The sequence below is a fragment of the Colletotrichum scovillei genome, assembly GCF_011075155.1.
Source record: "Colletotrichum scovillei strain TJNH1 chromosome Unknown Contig00002, whole genome shotgun sequence".
Classification (NCBI taxonomy): domain Eukaryota; kingdom Fungi; phylum Ascomycota; class Sordariomycetes; order Glomerellales; family Glomerellaceae; genus Colletotrichum; species Colletotrichum scovillei.
Genome location: NW_023336260.1, coordinates 670877 through 685428, shown reverse-complemented (window position 1 = coordinate 685428; position 14552 = coordinate 670877). Strand labels below are relative to the sequence as shown.

The following is a 14552-nucleotide window of genomic DNA, read 5'->3' as shown; positions in this document are numbered from 1 at the left end:
ACTGCGTCCGTCGTCTTGCTGACTTCACCTTACATGAGCAGCCATGGCAGCATATCTCTCGTGTACGGATAGTCTCAATGGCTCTACTGTAGCTAATGCCCACTAGACCGATGAGCCTGATGAAACCGCATCCCAAGGATACCCGACTGGCCCAGCCCAGCCCCATTCCGCATTCCTCTCTCTCTTCCCTCTTCCGAGTCCCATCGAGTCTTTCCAGTGGCTTTGCCCAGCCTAGCGTGCCATTGATGATGCAAGACGCCCGTCTCAGTCCCCTCTCTTTCCCATCTTTCCCATCTTTGCCTGTCACCTTGTCTCTGTCTCGTATGCTCGGCGGGGGTTGCGCGCGCCTGTTCATGTTGATATAAGACCACGACCTCCCCCTCTTGTTGTTTCGCTATCTACACCCATCATCTCTTTATTGAGCACCAATTCACTCTTCCTTTCCCTCATCTCCATACAAGACATCAATCCGTCACAATGGCTCCCAAGATTGCCATCGTCTACGTAAGTCCACTATTTACTACAACCTAGCACTTCTTTCCTAATCGGGTAATTTCTTGTCACTTCCCCCTACCCCACATCACCTTACTTCACTTTACCTCACTCTCCCAACACACACCGCAATCTCAACCATTGAGTGCCCCAATGCCTCTGGGAATCTGGGTTCATCATCTCAGAGACACAACGAAGATGATGATACACACGTTCCCACTACATTCGGTTGCGCGGCTTCTTCTGCCGACGCCGTTAATGACACCATTATACGGCCGGTTCGCCCGCACGAGAGCGCCCTGAACCAACCCCACCTTACACCTCACATCGCTTCCCCAACCCCAAAATCCCGAAGAATAGCCCCCTGCCATTATGACCGTCCTGCTAACACCACGATCTTCCAGTACTCCATGTACGGCCACATCCGCCAATTGGCCGAGGCCGAGAAGAAGGGCATCGAGAAGGCCGGCGGCACCGCCGACCTCTTCCAGTACGTCTTTCCCACCCACACCTCACCGAACGACACACCTTGCCCGTACACACATACAAACCACCAGCATGCCCTAATTAACACACAACAGAGTCGCAGAGACCCTCCCCGAAGAAGTCCTCACCAAGATGGGCGCGCCCCCAAAAGCAACAGACGTCCCCGTCCTCGACGACCCCGCCACCCTCGAATCCTACGACGCCTTCCTCCTCGGCATCCCAACCCGCTACGGCAACTTCCCCGCCCAGTGGAAGGCCTTCTGGGACAAGTCCGGAAAGCAGTGGTCCACGGGCGGCTACTGGGGCAAGCTCGCCGGCCTCTTCATCTCCACCGCCTCCCTCGGCGGCGGCCAGGAGTCCACCGCCATCGCCGCCATGTCGACCTTCGCCCACCACGGCATCATCTATGTCCCCTTCGGCTATGCCAAGGCCTTCCCGCTCATGGCGGACTTGTCTGAAGTCCACGGCGGTGGCCCCTGGGGCGCGGGTACTTTCGCGGGCGCTGATGGATCCCGTCAGCCTTCGGCGAAGGAGTTGGAGATTGCCAAGATCCAGGGCGAGGCATTCTACCAGACTGTCGCCAAGCACGTCGGTTGACTGCATGGCAGCGAGAGCGGTGGTGCTACCGCCGTTGCGGACGGGGTGAACGGGTCCGAGAAGCCGGCTGCGGCGAAAGCGGACCCCGCGGTTCCGGTAGCAAAGGAGCCGGCCCCGGCGACGGAGACCCGAAAGGCCCCTCAGGAATTGGACGACAAGGACGTCAAGGCCGGTCCGTGCGGTCTGCCTAGCAAATGTGTCGTGCAATGAAAGGATGGGGGGGTTGTTTTTGACATGATGCCGTTGAAAATTTACTGAAAAAAAAGATAATAATGATACCTCACTTACTACTGATATATCTCAATCCGTTCCGATGAAGTTGACCCACTACCTTGGCTGCCCTCCTTAATCGACAAATCTTGACCAATCTCTACTGGTATTGTAATGGCCGAAAATCCCTTCCAATCATGCCTACTCAGGTGGATTGATTCAATGGAGAACCGGGGAGCTCCCCAGACTAACAAAACTGAGTTCAGATCAAAGCTTACTGCAGTCTGCCGTAGAGCGCGATACGGGATGGAATACTTGAAGGTCTGGGCTCAAAAAGAACTACTGACAAACCATCTTGCAGACCACCCATCCATTCTCACACTTTTTAATCCCTCAGGTAATTTGAGGGTGTGAAAACGCCCAACTGACAAGCTGCAGCAGTACACTCTCGTGAGACCAGGCGTTCGTGATAAGATTTGGTCAGACCCCTGAAAAAGCCTCCACAATGATGACTGCTCTGCGTTTCGTCGGCTACATCTGTAATATCAATTCTACCGAACCATTTCTTCAGCTGCAGAGGGATTGAGTTCACAATCTCAGCGATCCAGTGCGTCTTGGTATCCCTGTCAGAAGAGGATGGGCTATGGGACACTCGCAGATCGGCTGGAATACCACGAATCTTCAATCCATCTAGCTTCACTATGATTGGCAGAGCGCTTGTATGGCATCAGACATTTTCACTAACAACACAGACATGCAAGACAACCACTTATTGAAACGACTTTCCCGTGTTGACCGATCTACTGTAAATAACGCCAGTGACCATGCACATTTTCGCCCCGTGCAGTACGCTCCCTATCAAGCCAGCAATAACAAAGTAATGTTTACATATCCCACTTAGTGTCTGCCACCAAAGACAACATTCTTGCTGTCGTGGACGTTGATCATGGTGTACTCGGCAAGGAGCGGGTCCTTGTTGCCCAAGTTCAGGGTGACGGCGAGCAGGTTGGGCTCGGTCCAGGTAGGGCGGAGACCACGGGACTCAAGACGCTCCCACCAGTCGAGGAAGTTAGAAGCAGTCATGCCGTTGAAGAAGTGAATCTCAATCATGAGCTGACCAACGGGGAGCTCCTCGCCGGCGCGGATGGGGAAGTCCTCGCCGAAACCGTCCATGGCCTCGAACTCGGCAAACTCGATGTCCATCTTCAAGATGTCACTGCTGTGGTATTAGTGGATGATCGTTGTTACTTCAGCGTGAATGGAACGTACATGTACTCGTGGCCGTTCATCTTCATCAGGTCGGCAATGCTGTAGAAGGGGGGCGTCTTGGTCTTATCCGTCTTGCCAGAGATACCGGCCTGGAGGAAGTGGGCTCTGGCACGGTTGCCGGGCTCGAGTTGCTCACCAAAGTCGACGACGGAGAAATCGTAGGCCCAGACAACACAGTTGGTGCGGCTCAGCATCTCGTTCTCTGGAGGTACGTCATCAGTGATTGTTCAAACAAAGAGCTCAACAGGTGTTTGCCATATTGCATGCAAGGGACCTTACCAAAGCTGGACTCATCACGGACACCGAAGGAGTAGATGACACACTCGCGGTCTCTGGGGAAGTTGACATATCTCGACATGCCACACACCCACTTGCCGCCGTCTCCCATACGTCCGACGCGCTCCATTTCGTGAGGGCAGCTGTACGAGGCCGGGGCAAAGTCCCAGACGGAGTAAGGGTGCTTTCCGTAGGCCGCGGGGTCGGTGGCAGGGAACCTGATGGGAATATGGGTTAGCCATGTGATCTACGACGGTGTCGGCATCGAACCCCCATCTAGTGGATATGGAGAGTGAGGCGGCAAGGAAATGGAGATGGCTTACAAGGGCATCAACGAGGCATCACCGTAGTCCTCAGCAATCATGTCGTGACGCTGCTTAACAGTCTTGGCCCAAATGGACTCGGCAGTGGCCATGAACTCCTTCATGGTGTTGCGACCGCCATCGTTGTTCACGAGGGCGCCAACCTTGTTGCTGGCCCATTCCTTGGCCTTATCAGGGCTACCAAGGGAGTGCAGCAGAGCGAGGGTGAAGAGCAGACCGGCGGCGAGCCATAGCATCTGCACCATGCGCTTGGAGCCTGCAGCGAGGGCCATGTTTGCTATCAGGAGGTTTGGTTTCGTGACTGGGGTTTTGGAGATTTGTCGGAAATCCGAGTGTATAAGTCGATTCGCGGAGGCACAGCTGTCACTCTGGCGGAAGTGGACAGAATCGACACGTAATCGAGGGGTACAGTATCGATGAAGGAACGACGATGGGCGTCACGGAGAAAGGTGAATGAGAAGAACAAGAACCGCAATCAGCGCTGGTCAGCAGCCGGCGCGGGGAGAAGGGCAAGCCACGGGCGGACGAAGTGGACTTGCGCAGATCTCTCGAATGGTGCCAAGAGAGCGACTGGAAGAAGAAGAGTGAGGAGGCCAAGGAGATAAAGGGAAAGGAGACGAGTCACGCCAAGGATGGATGAAAACGTCAGGACGAGGACGAGGCGAGAGAAGGAAAAAGAGGAAGCTTGTAGACGACTACTTAAGGTTCCTTGGACTGGGCAGTCGTCGGTCGTCGTTTGATGGGGACAGAGGGACCGGAGCATTGTGTGAATGGAAGGGGAGGGGGGTGGTGGCCAGGTTCCTCCCTCGAGACTTCCAGACCCTTGCGGATCTCGAGATTCAAAGGCGGAAGGAAGGCGAGACCAGGAAGTCACCAAGGTACGAGACTGCACTTGCACTTGCACTTGCACTTGCCTGCACTGCGTGACTGCCACGCTTGCCCTGAGTGACTTCCCATGATGATCCAGCACGTTGAGTGTGGCATTCTCGAGGCAGGAACGGGCAGGAACGGGCAGGGAGCCAAGGCGTGTGTCTCTGCCTCCCTTCCTTGCGACTTACGAGGGGTTTGGGTTCATACCTGGGAGAGGGAAGGAGCTACATTGTTCGTTCATTCCTTGGGTGCCATTGGAAAGAACTTTGAAATGTGGAAGAGATGGATGGCACTTGAGAAGGTACCTCAGGAACAGGCTAGAAAAGATGGCAAGTGCCACAGATGTGCGCCTCCCCAGAAGCCAAAGTGCATCTTGTTGGCTTGTACAGTAGGTAGGTACGAAGTACCTTTTCTCGCCTTGTAGCTGTGGAGGCACTCGAGGGCATACTTCTTGTTGTGTCCGAGATAGATTTAGTACTGCACCGAAACATGTCGTGTTTGGCGTCGAGAGTGGGGATACCCAGCCAAGCCCAGAGTATCCAACTGATTGACTAGCCTCCAAATGGCCGATGCACTTGGGAAGGAGGCATCTTATTCTTGGCTGCTACCATTCGAATGGCCAAGGGCAGGTGCCGACTGGCAGCTGCATGGATGGGAAAGTGCCGTTCTGTCGGGTGCACGTGACGCAGTTCGGTCAATTGAGGGACGCCGACTGCATTTAGAGTTCAAAAGCTGGGACGGGGAAGCACGAAGGCAGCATCGAGCAGTGGAGGTTGATGTGCGGGATACCGGGGAACAGGAGAAGGTGGGCGATCAATTGTCATCCAATACTCCGTACCGAAGTATCAGGCGCTTTCTTTCTCTCTTTCTTTCCCCTCGGTACGAAGTTACGGATCTCTACCAGTCTGCCTCAACCTCTAAAGTGTCCTCTTCCGTAGTCGCAAAGCTGAGCCGACGAGAAAATGCATTTTTATTCTCCTGCATTAGAATGGCATTCAGGTCCGACGGTGGCGTCCAATAAAGCCTCGCTATTGCTCGTGATACAATCATGTCAGATTGTCCAGTCCTGTCAGTCCTCCGCAAGACACCTTTTACCCCTAATTCAAAGGGAAGCTAACTTTGGCTAACGACCAACAGCTGAAAAATGTCGAGACGCGCTAACTTGATAACCTTCATTCCCGTCCTCCCGCGCCGTCTGTTCCACTGCTTGCTCCCACCAACTCCTCACCATGTGGCGCTCTTATCCTGGGTATCATTGCTTTTTCGAAGTCCTTCTCCACCTTTGCCTCCTCCTCAATCCACAACACCACCAGCAGTTCGCAGCCCTAGCTTCCAGCAGCCCTTCCAAGTTCCGAGTATCGACAGCAGCAATGGCGGATGCCCCTACTCCGTATTCGAGATCCTTGCAGCCACGCGCGTCCCCTCTGCCGTCTTCACTGACTAGATAGACAGACCCTTGGCTCGGCTCTGCTTTCTCAATTGACGGGGAACGATATCACCAGATGAGGCCCACTTCTGGATTGTGTCTTCATTTCCCTTTTCCCTTTGCACAATCACACCGACTTCAAACCCCCCTCTTGAAAAGGTTTGTCTGCGAGCCGAAAAACGGGTTGGGCTGATACGACGACCGGTAGTTGCCCATCTCTGTGCTGTCGCCTATCTTCCCGTCTGAAAAGTCGCAGGGCGCTACTTTGATATCGCCGCGCATGATTTCCACCATGGACACAAGGGGGAACAGCAGCACGAGAAGCGATAGCAGCTGGCCGAAACCCCAACCTCTCTCGCCCTGATCGCTCAGCTCGTACGAAGGGCCATTGCCAAAGGCATCAGAAGCAATGATGCATCGAACCGCGGCGCCAACGGCCGACGCTGCCATAAGAAGGATGCCGATCATTTTGATTATGTTGATGAACTTTTGCGTCCGCAGGTGGAGGTACCAGCTTGCCAGAGCAAAGACGAGAGCGTTCGCGATGATGACAACAATGGTGCCGACGTAGCTGATCCCTTGTTGGTTTCCTTTTCCCTCGTCGCCGACCACCCACACGCAGGCGACGGGCAGCTTGGATTCCTGCATACCCTTTGATACGCCTTGCAGGATGAAGACGCCATACACGACGTTCAGCGTTAGATTGACAAACATGAGGAATTGGCGGAGCCATCGCAATACCCAATCTCGGCGGAAATCGTGGACCAGAGCGAGAAGTGTCGCATTGTGGACGGCCATGGAGAGATTCGAGAGCATCCAAATGATGAAGAAGTGATAAGGGACCATGACGTTGATCCTGGCGAGCCCGACACACGCGATTCCGATGCCCTGGAGGATCTGCTGATCTGAATAACTGTTGAGAAGTTTCCGGCGAATGTTTGACGGGTTTCCCTTCATCTCTTGGAAGATGATGGAGGAACTGATGATGAGAGCGAGGCCGGCGGTGATGATGAAGGAGAGGAGCACGCCTCGGCCGGCCACGCCGGCATCGCTGGCAACTGGGGCATTGTCTGCGACGGTGCAATTCGGACTGTCAAAGACGGACATTTCGGTGGTGGAATCGAAGAATTTCGTCGGAGCTGTCGTCTTTTCCGAGAAGATATGCGGAGTCGAGCAATACTGGGTTTAAGGGGGTGAGACTGAAGGGGAGTCTCGATTGATAAGGCTCAGTGAGTGAAGCCGCCACGCGAATATCGGCTGTGGGCAGTATTGACTGGCCCGGTCAGTCAAGTTCGCGATTTGATCTGCTTCGACAGTTCGACTCGAACCAAGTTCAAATTTGCAGATCAGATCCTGATGGGAACGTCTGACTGCATATATGCGCAGGATGAGCCAGGAACTTCGCCCTTCTCCTTTTTTTCCCTTCTCTTCTCCCAATGGAAATGACGTACCACTAAGCGCTGCCCCTGTCGTCTGAAACGGCCCTCCGCTGGGGAAGACCCTTGAAGCCGATGGACAAGTGGCTCTCAGCGTCCGCCGTCATCTTGTGGGCAGCGTTGGTCGCTGTGGCTGTGCCCCACCATTCGACCCCCGGCCCCGGGAGAGAGGGCGCCAACGCCCTGCAGATCGCCCCGCGATCCTCGGCTGCCACCCGCTGCATGTCCCTTGGAGGTGAGCTCGTACGTATGTTTTGCTCCGTATCGCACTAATTCATCTACACAGTCGTGGCAGTATTTTTACCCACTCATTTATTTCGTATGCTCAAAATTGAATATGGAGAAGCAGGCAAGCAAGTGGACCTGCTTTGTAGAGCATATTATATCCGAAGTTGATGATCAGACGCTTCCACTAAGCCAAAGGCCCGTGGTGAAGGCTATGTGCTGATTGGTCCAGAGTCACCGATAAGTGGATATATACCCTGGGTAGTAAACCCCGTTCGCTAAGGCTCAGACTACTGTGTACCTAAAGTAAGGAACTTCAGGCACTGACTCCGTTGCCGCTCATCACTACCCATCGCGAATGAGTGGACCGCTTTTCGATGAGGGTCATTGAGGTAGAAGGATGCTGTCAACAGCGCTCAGTAACCCTCTTACGGCGTTGAAGATGGACGGTTGGGTAGTATGTACCATCACTGCCTGAGGGTTTCCCAGCAAGGTGTGAGCTTTTGGAGATACGTCGGATGCTGGAGGTTGAGGCGAGGATAGAGATGGATGGAAAGGTAGTGTTGAGGATGATGAACGTTGATTTGTCATTGGCTGATATGTAGTTCCCTTCTTTGGTATCTTTAGACTTGAACAGTTGATTCAGTAGAAACGGGACAGATTAACTTGGACCTGGTATAGAAACATCTCTTCCGACCCCATTGGCACCCTATAATGCCTTTGCTACGCGGGTCAGTATCAAGGAGCTCCATATCGGCTCCGACAAAACGATGGGTTCTCAGCCGACGATTCGTCAGTAGTACGTTATCAAAAGCATGCCTGCGACTCATTGGATATTGTTGTTCTCTATATATGAGGGTCGCCGTGAGTTAAGAGTGCCGTTGGGAAAATAGGATTCGTGTCGAGCAGATCGCCATTCAAAGTAATGTCAATCACAGACTTGCTACCGCCAAAGCACATCTGAAGTTCATTTCGTCAATTGTTCCACTGGAAGCATGTTACACCACCTGATGCCGTCGAATGCCGGCTTTCATGTGGACGACACATATAGAGCTTGCGCCGATCTTGTTCTTGCAGACGATAGTCTCCTATGGAATCTTTCGGGATCTACCGCAAACGGCTTGATACACTTCTTCAAGGCAGTCCAAAGGGTAGTATTGTGAATCTTCTCTATTCTCGAATTTCTTTCCCAGGCTCAGGTGCTGGGGTCTAGACAATCTACGTCTTGGTATCTTAATTCTCGCAAACTCTTACAAAATCACAAAAAGCTAACAAAAGAGAAAAAAGAACGCCCTCATTACTGAGCACTCGCACCAACATCTTCACCATCATCCCCCATAGCGTGCGTCCCCTTCCCCTCCGCAGGCGGAAGCCTAACCATGAGCAGCAACCCCAACGCAGCGACGCAGAACCCAGCGACGCCGAGATACGGCAGCCCGATCCACGCCCCGCCAAGCTTCATCCCCAGACTAAACAGCCCAGCGAGCATGGGCTGCGTATACGTCTGCCCCGCCGTCTCGACGAGCGAGATAATAGAATACAACCGCGTCCGGTGCGCCGCGTCAACGTACACGGCGCAGAGACTCCGCACGTAGCTACCCCACCCGGAACCCAGCGCCAGGATCGCCAGCCCGCCGATGAAGGCGCCGATGGTCGGGGACGCGGACATGGTTAGCGCGCCGAGGAGGAGGGCGACGGAGGAGAGGCGGCCCAGGAAGAGGTCACGCTCGTGGTCGTCTGTGTAGCGTAGCGGTTTCGGGGCTTTGGCGGAGGCGAGGAGCTTGGAGAGGGCGGGGAGGATGGCGACGATGGTGAGGAAGACGCCGAAGCCGTAGAGGGAGGAGAGGTACCCCGTTTGGGAGAGGGAGACGTGGTACCGCTTCGAGGCGAAGATTGTCATGAACTGGTAGGTGGACATAACGACTGGGTAGGAGCTCAGGGTGGCGACCATGAGGATCACGAGGGAGGGGTTCTTGAGGAGGGCGATGGATTCTTTGAGGCGGGCGAAGGTGTGTTGGATTGTGCCGATGACGGGGGAGTCTGCTTCGGGGGAGTCGGCGATGGGGTCTGAGGAGACTTTGGCGGCGGGCGGTTTGGTTTCCGGGACGAGGTGGATTGTGAAGAGGAGGGTTGCGAAGCCGGCGTAGGCGAGCCACATTACGGGCCAAGGGCCGGTTCGTTCCATCATCCAGCCTGCGATGGCGGGGGCGCAGAGGTTCCCTATCATGGAGGCCAGGTGGACGGCCATGAATTTCTTGGCTCTGTTCGGTGTGTTAGTGAGTTGTACATGCGGTACGACGGAAATGATGGGGGACGGACCTGTTCTCCGAGGTTGTAACATCAGAGAGCATCGAAAAGACGACGGCAGATAAAACGGCGTTGCCCCCGCCAACGAGCAACATCGACGGCCCAACCCACAAAGCCTTGAGCGGAATCACCTTGGGAAACGCACAAACAACAAGAAACCACGCCTGATCCAGCATCTGTCCCAACACCGCCAACGAAAAAACCTGCTTCCTCCCCAGACGGTCCGCCACGATACCCCAGGGGAACGCAGAGACGGCACCGATGGACGCCTGCAGCGCGCTGTAGACGGCGAAGATCATGGCCACCTCGCTCTGGATCTCGTCCTCCTTGCACTTGGACTCGTCGATGGCGTCCTGGGTGTAGAGGACGCCGTAGTACTGCCGGCAGACGATGTCTTCTACTTTGCGGGTGGTGGGGATGGTCCAGAGGCCGCCGAAGCCGGCGCCGAGGAGGATGATTGTGACAAAGGTCGCGACGATGGCGTCTGCGTTGTGGAGTTTGGGGACGTGGAGCTGGGTTGCTGCTGTGAGGAGGGAGTCTGTTCTGCTGCGGCCTGTTGCTGGTCTCTTTCTGGGTGTTGCTGTTGAGGATGAGGTTGCGAAGAGGGGGGTTGATTCTGTTGATGAGTCTGTGGAGGATCTTGGAGAGCCGGCGTCGTCGACGACGGTGTCTTCGTCTGAGTTTTCAGCGCGGGACCGCATCTTGAAGTGTATACGGTTGTCGTCCTTGTGAGTTAGTATCCGCGGGTATGTTGTGTTCAAATCGAGTTGCGAAGGTTGTGCGACGATGAGGTCTGGCTGTTCTTATATGCGAGGTGAAGGCGCGCAAGATATCCGGGATGCTACAGCCGGTCTCCTCAACATATAAGACACAGAAAGTTGTGGTGTGAAATGCCGAGGTGTGGGTAGTCAAGAGATGAGTGGAAAGGGAAGATAAAGAAGAGAGTCTAAGATGTATATGTAGCTGCAGAGTACAATCTTATCCCTAGGATGCGATGCCAGTTTATTGCCGATGCGAATTGGGGGTTTGACGGGGCCTGGACTGGGCTCTCAGACACGCGCAGAGTTCTGAAACGGGGACCCTCCCTGCGATAGTAACGAATGGGTTCTGACTGTAAGACGGACAGAATATAATGCGATTCTTGGTTATGCGAGTTGCGTGTTGCTGCTGCCGGATGCGGGCTTGCGTTGTCTGGGTTGTTGCGTCTGACGTGACGACGTGCGTTTGCTGGAAGAGGGGAGGAAGAGCGCAGCTATTCCCCCTTTTTTGCCTGTTTAGGATAGGTATTGGGATTCGTAGGGCGGTAGGGGCTGGGACTTTGGGTACAGGTTGCTGTTGATAATAGGCGGGATGACGTGCTTACGACATGGGTAGGGAAAACAGAAAGAAAGGAGAGAAACGGAACAACTGGTAAAGAATGAGTGAGAAGGAAACGCGACGGATCGACTCTTCAAGGGTTGCGTGTGTGTGCTGTCGTTATCTCTCGTGATGGCGCGGACATTGAGCTCCGGAAGGAAAGGGAAGAGAGAAAGATAGAGAGGAAGAGAGGGAGAAGAGACACCGCACCACGCAGCTGTGCCGTCATCAAACGCAAAAAAGTTGCAAAAGAGTGCGAATTGCGGCTCGCTGCAAGGTCAGCAATGTCGCATACTACGATCTCATAGGTTCGATAACTTGCGTGCCCCGGACATTGGACAGTTGGGGCTGGCGACAACAAAAGGAAAACCACGTCACTTCCCAGATTTTGTCTGGGAGGATCAATTACGCGTTTTGTCTCTTTTCTACGGATACAAAAGTCCTCTCGGACTTGTTATCCGTAAGACGGGGAAGTTGACAGTTGAGGATGGGTGTTCCAGAAAATAAGCACGGGGCTTCCATCAGGCCGGTTTTCCATTACCCAGCTTCTTCTTTTGGGATCGGCGCTTCCTTTTGGTTGTGGGCACTTGAATTTCCTAAACAGGACAACGGGTGCGCTGTCAGTTTACCGCCCAATTAAGAAGATTCAAACGACACTTTAGATAACTAGTACGAAGAATGAAACTATTGAAGAGGAACGGATGGGCCGGCACGGTAAAGCTCACCTCCAAATCTACCTCATTTGCACGTACGAAATTGGAGCTTGAGCTGGTTGCACCCTCCCGCCGGGAACTCAGCTAAGTTGAGCTTGACTCGCAAGACACGAAAGTTTAAATACTGGGACGGACGCCGCGGCTCAGGAACGAACGAGGAGCTTGGGACACCGAAGCTCGCGAAACCACCCCTTCTCAACATTGTTCGGACGCTGGAAGGCTTCCGATTGGGGAGCGCTCTCATGTTCGAGAGCGCAGACCTCTGTAACTGATGTGGTTTGACCCTCAATCATCTTGCTCTCTCTCTCTCTGCTCTCGTCGGCAATGGTGTCCGGCGATGGTACCTGGCGCAAACAGCCAGCTTGGATAGAGCGCATTACTGATGAGTGAGCGGGTGATGAAGTTGACAATTTCGCAAAAAGATCTACCACAGTTCTACGAATCATCAAACATTTTGCCTTTCCCATCTTCCCAGTTATCGAATGATCATCTCCTCTTGTGTGAGGGTTTCCGAGGTGCTCGTCTTTTCCCCCTCGCCTAGTGAAAAGCATCTGACAATCGCTGCTTGGTAACAAGCCTTTCCCTCAACTCAAAACCCCAACTCTCCTCTCCGGTTCCTGATTGATCCCTGGCTTTTGCAACACGGACGCGCGTTCAAAGTCGGCAGAAACTCTTTTTCACTTCTCCATCCCCCAACGACGTGAATCCGACAAAGCCGATGGCGCGTATCATTCTTATTTGTCGTATTCAGCACATAACGACCAGGAACCGGGACCCAACCGTCTGTCACGGCAAGTATCTTCAAAGACGTACGCACACCCCAACGCTTGATCTGTTCGGCGAACTGTCCCAAATGTGTTTCTTTTCAAATATTTCCATTCACGCTTAGAAGAGAGGCGAAGAGTGTCGGTTGGATGTATGGAAGGAGACTAGGACATGCCCTTACCGGCCGGAAGTGGCGGAAGATGCCGTGGGTCCCCGGCCGGTGTGCGCCGCCTCCGAGACTCGTGGTGGAAACCCGGATCGATCCGGCTAGCTGCCGCCGCGCCGCGCCGCGGGTAGCCTGGGATAGCCCGGCCGTGTACTACTTACCTCCGAGTGGCACGGAACACCGTTACACTGTTATTGATCTCCCTGCTGTTTGGCCAGTCTTCCTTGTAGTATACAGTCTTATTGCACCAGTCCGTGGGACTGTCAGAGGGCTTTTCCCCTTCCAAAGGCTACTTTCTCTCTCTTGGACTGCGATTTCATGTCATCTTTATTGCCTAAATTATTGAACCCCCTGGATGGTATGTTACCCCGACGCACATTTGAAAATTTCTCAACTGTTCACCGAAGCACATATGGCATTCGCCACTTCTGAGTTGATTTGGTTCAAATCCACATAATCTGAAGCAGATGCCGTTGGAACTCATCACTTGTCTCCCTAGGGGGAACTGATCAAGATTGGGAACAATCCAACCAGACGCCTTTGTCACCGACTCTCCAATTTCTTTCACCTGCCTGTGCCGGATTCGGTCTCCTTTAGTGTCCAACACACCATCTCCCACATAGCACATCTGCCGCTTCTTCACTCTGTTGGTAAGCATACACTTGGGATCGCCGCAAAAGTCTGAGGACATGATTATCCCGACGACTCATCACTGACCCTCGACCATCTCCAGGCTGATCGCTTCATAGCCGAGTCCTGCTAGTTTGAGAACGACACGTGCGGGCAACGTGACGCACTCGTGTTGATCATAACCACCGCCGCATACACTATCGGGCTGCTGAGCGCTTAAACCGGAATACCGAATCCGACCTTGTCCCCCCGTTCCTGTTGTTTTGGGCTGGAAAGCGGTAAATGAACAAATGATAGGGGAGAGAGACGTGTGACAAAGTCACAGTGGCCTAGTCCAACAGCGCAACCGTGGCCCAACCAACACAATGTTCAAATTCCAACAAGACCAACAGGCGCCAAATGTGAGGTGTGAGGTGTTATTGTATCGGGCCGTTTTCAATGGACTCTCGTAATCCCATTGTCCGCATCCTCTACCGGAACACGACCGGTGAGCTGGATCTTGGGTTCCGGCAGAACTTGACCTTTCGCCAGGCGAGCTGACTGACATCTGACTCCCTCTCTCTCTCGGCAATGTATCGTCCCGGCGGGAGATGATGGATCGACCATGCTCATATGACACTTGAACAATGCCCAGTCTGGAATATGACCCCCAAAGAATGGCATAAACTGGTAGGTAAAGAAATTGGCCCGTCGATCGTCTCTCGCTCTGACCTCGACTGGCAATATTAAATCAAAATGTAACATCGCGACGGATCGACATCAAGGCCTCCGCTGTCCATGATCTAGATCAGGCCCGGCCGCGGTTTCACACTCGCGGCCTCGCGCCGAGTCGCGCCGCGGAGAGAGGTCTTGTGACTAAAATGAGCTGCGGCTTGCCGTAAGGAAACGCAGCAGGAGTAACAAGGTGCTTACCATCTCGTATAACAATAAATCCATGGATATACATGTCCACAAAAGAAGCAAACAATGGCTGACACATTCACTTCACTTACCTGTCCCGGTTCC

General features: G+C 53.8%; 4 protein-coding genes across 4 annotated transcripts; 1 reads left to right on the top strand and 3 right to left on the bottom strand.

Moving 5' to 3' along the window:
• HER10_EVM0011784 (minor allergen Alt a 7) lies at positions 1 to 1871 on the top strand. The gene is made up of 3 exons (XM_035483158.1): positions 1 to 504; positions 678 to 982; positions 1074 to 1871. The coding sequence occupies exons 1-3, from the start codon at positions 478 to 480 to the stop codon at positions 1573 to 1575; spliced, it is 834 nt and encodes a 277-aa protein (XP_035337739.1). The 5' UTR covers positions 1 to 477; the 3' UTR covers positions 1576 to 1871.
• A 698-nt stretch (positions 1872 to 2569) lies between these two features.
• On the bottom strand, positions 2570 to 4666 carry HER10_EVM0009092 (uncharacterized protein). Its single transcript, XM_035478591.1, has 4 exons — positions 3654 to 4666; positions 3334 to 3548; positions 3055 to 3256; positions 2570 to 3001 (listed from the first exon to the last, which is right to left on the bottom strand). Exons 1-4 carry the CDS (start codon positions 3923 to 3925, stop codon positions 2683 to 2685), a joined length of 1008 nt encoding a protein of 335 aa, XP_035337510.1. The 5' UTR covers positions 3926 to 4666; the 3' UTR covers positions 2570 to 2682.
• A 1421-nt stretch (positions 4667 to 6087) lies between these two features.
• On the bottom strand, positions 6088 to 7056 carry HER10_EVM0001090 (uncharacterized protein; the record flags this gene model as incomplete). Its single annotated transcript, XM_035470850.1, has 1 exon — positions 6088 to 7056. The coding sequence occupies one exon, from the start codon at positions 7054 to 7056 to the stop codon at positions 6088 to 6090; it is 969 nt and encodes a 322-aa protein (XP_035336858.1).
• A 1851-nt stretch (positions 7057 to 8907) lies between these two features.
• HER10_EVM0002355 (major facilitator superfamily transporter) lies at positions 8908 to 11752 on the bottom strand (the record flags this gene model as incomplete). Its single annotated transcript, XM_035472070.1, has 2 exons — positions 9930 to 11752; positions 8908 to 9871 (listed from the first exon to the last, which is right to left on the bottom strand). Exons 1-2 carry the CDS (start codon positions 10616 to 10618, stop codon positions 8908 to 8910), a joined length of 1653 nt encoding a protein of 550 aa, XP_035336971.1. The 5' UTR covers positions 10619 to 11752.
• Between the last annotated feature and the right edge of the window lie 2800 nt (positions 11753 to 14552).

Coding starts and splice junctions, on each gene's coding strand:
- HER10_EVM0009092 (XM_035478591.1), bottom strand. CDS start 3,925: ATGGCCCTCGCTGCAGGCTCCAAGCGCATGGTGCAGATGCTATGGCTC. Junction 3,257..3,333: donor CCGTGATGAGTCCAGCTTTG/GTAAGGTCCCTT, acceptor ACGTACCTCCAG/AGAACGAGATGCTGAGCCGC. Junction 3,002..3,054: donor ATGAACGGCCACGAGTACAT/GTACGTTCCATT, acceptor ATACCACAGCAG/TGACATCTTGAAGATGGACA.
- HER10_EVM0011784 (XM_035483158.1), top strand. CDS start 478: ATGGCTCCCAAGATTGCCATCGTCTAC. Junction 505..677: donor CCAAGATTGCCATCGTCTAC/GTAAGTCCACTA, acceptor TCATCATCTCAG/AGACACAACGAAGATGATGA. Junction 983..1,073: donor GGCACCGCCGACCTCTTCCA/GTACGTCTTTCC, acceptor AACACACAACAG/AGTCGCAGAGACCCTCCCCG.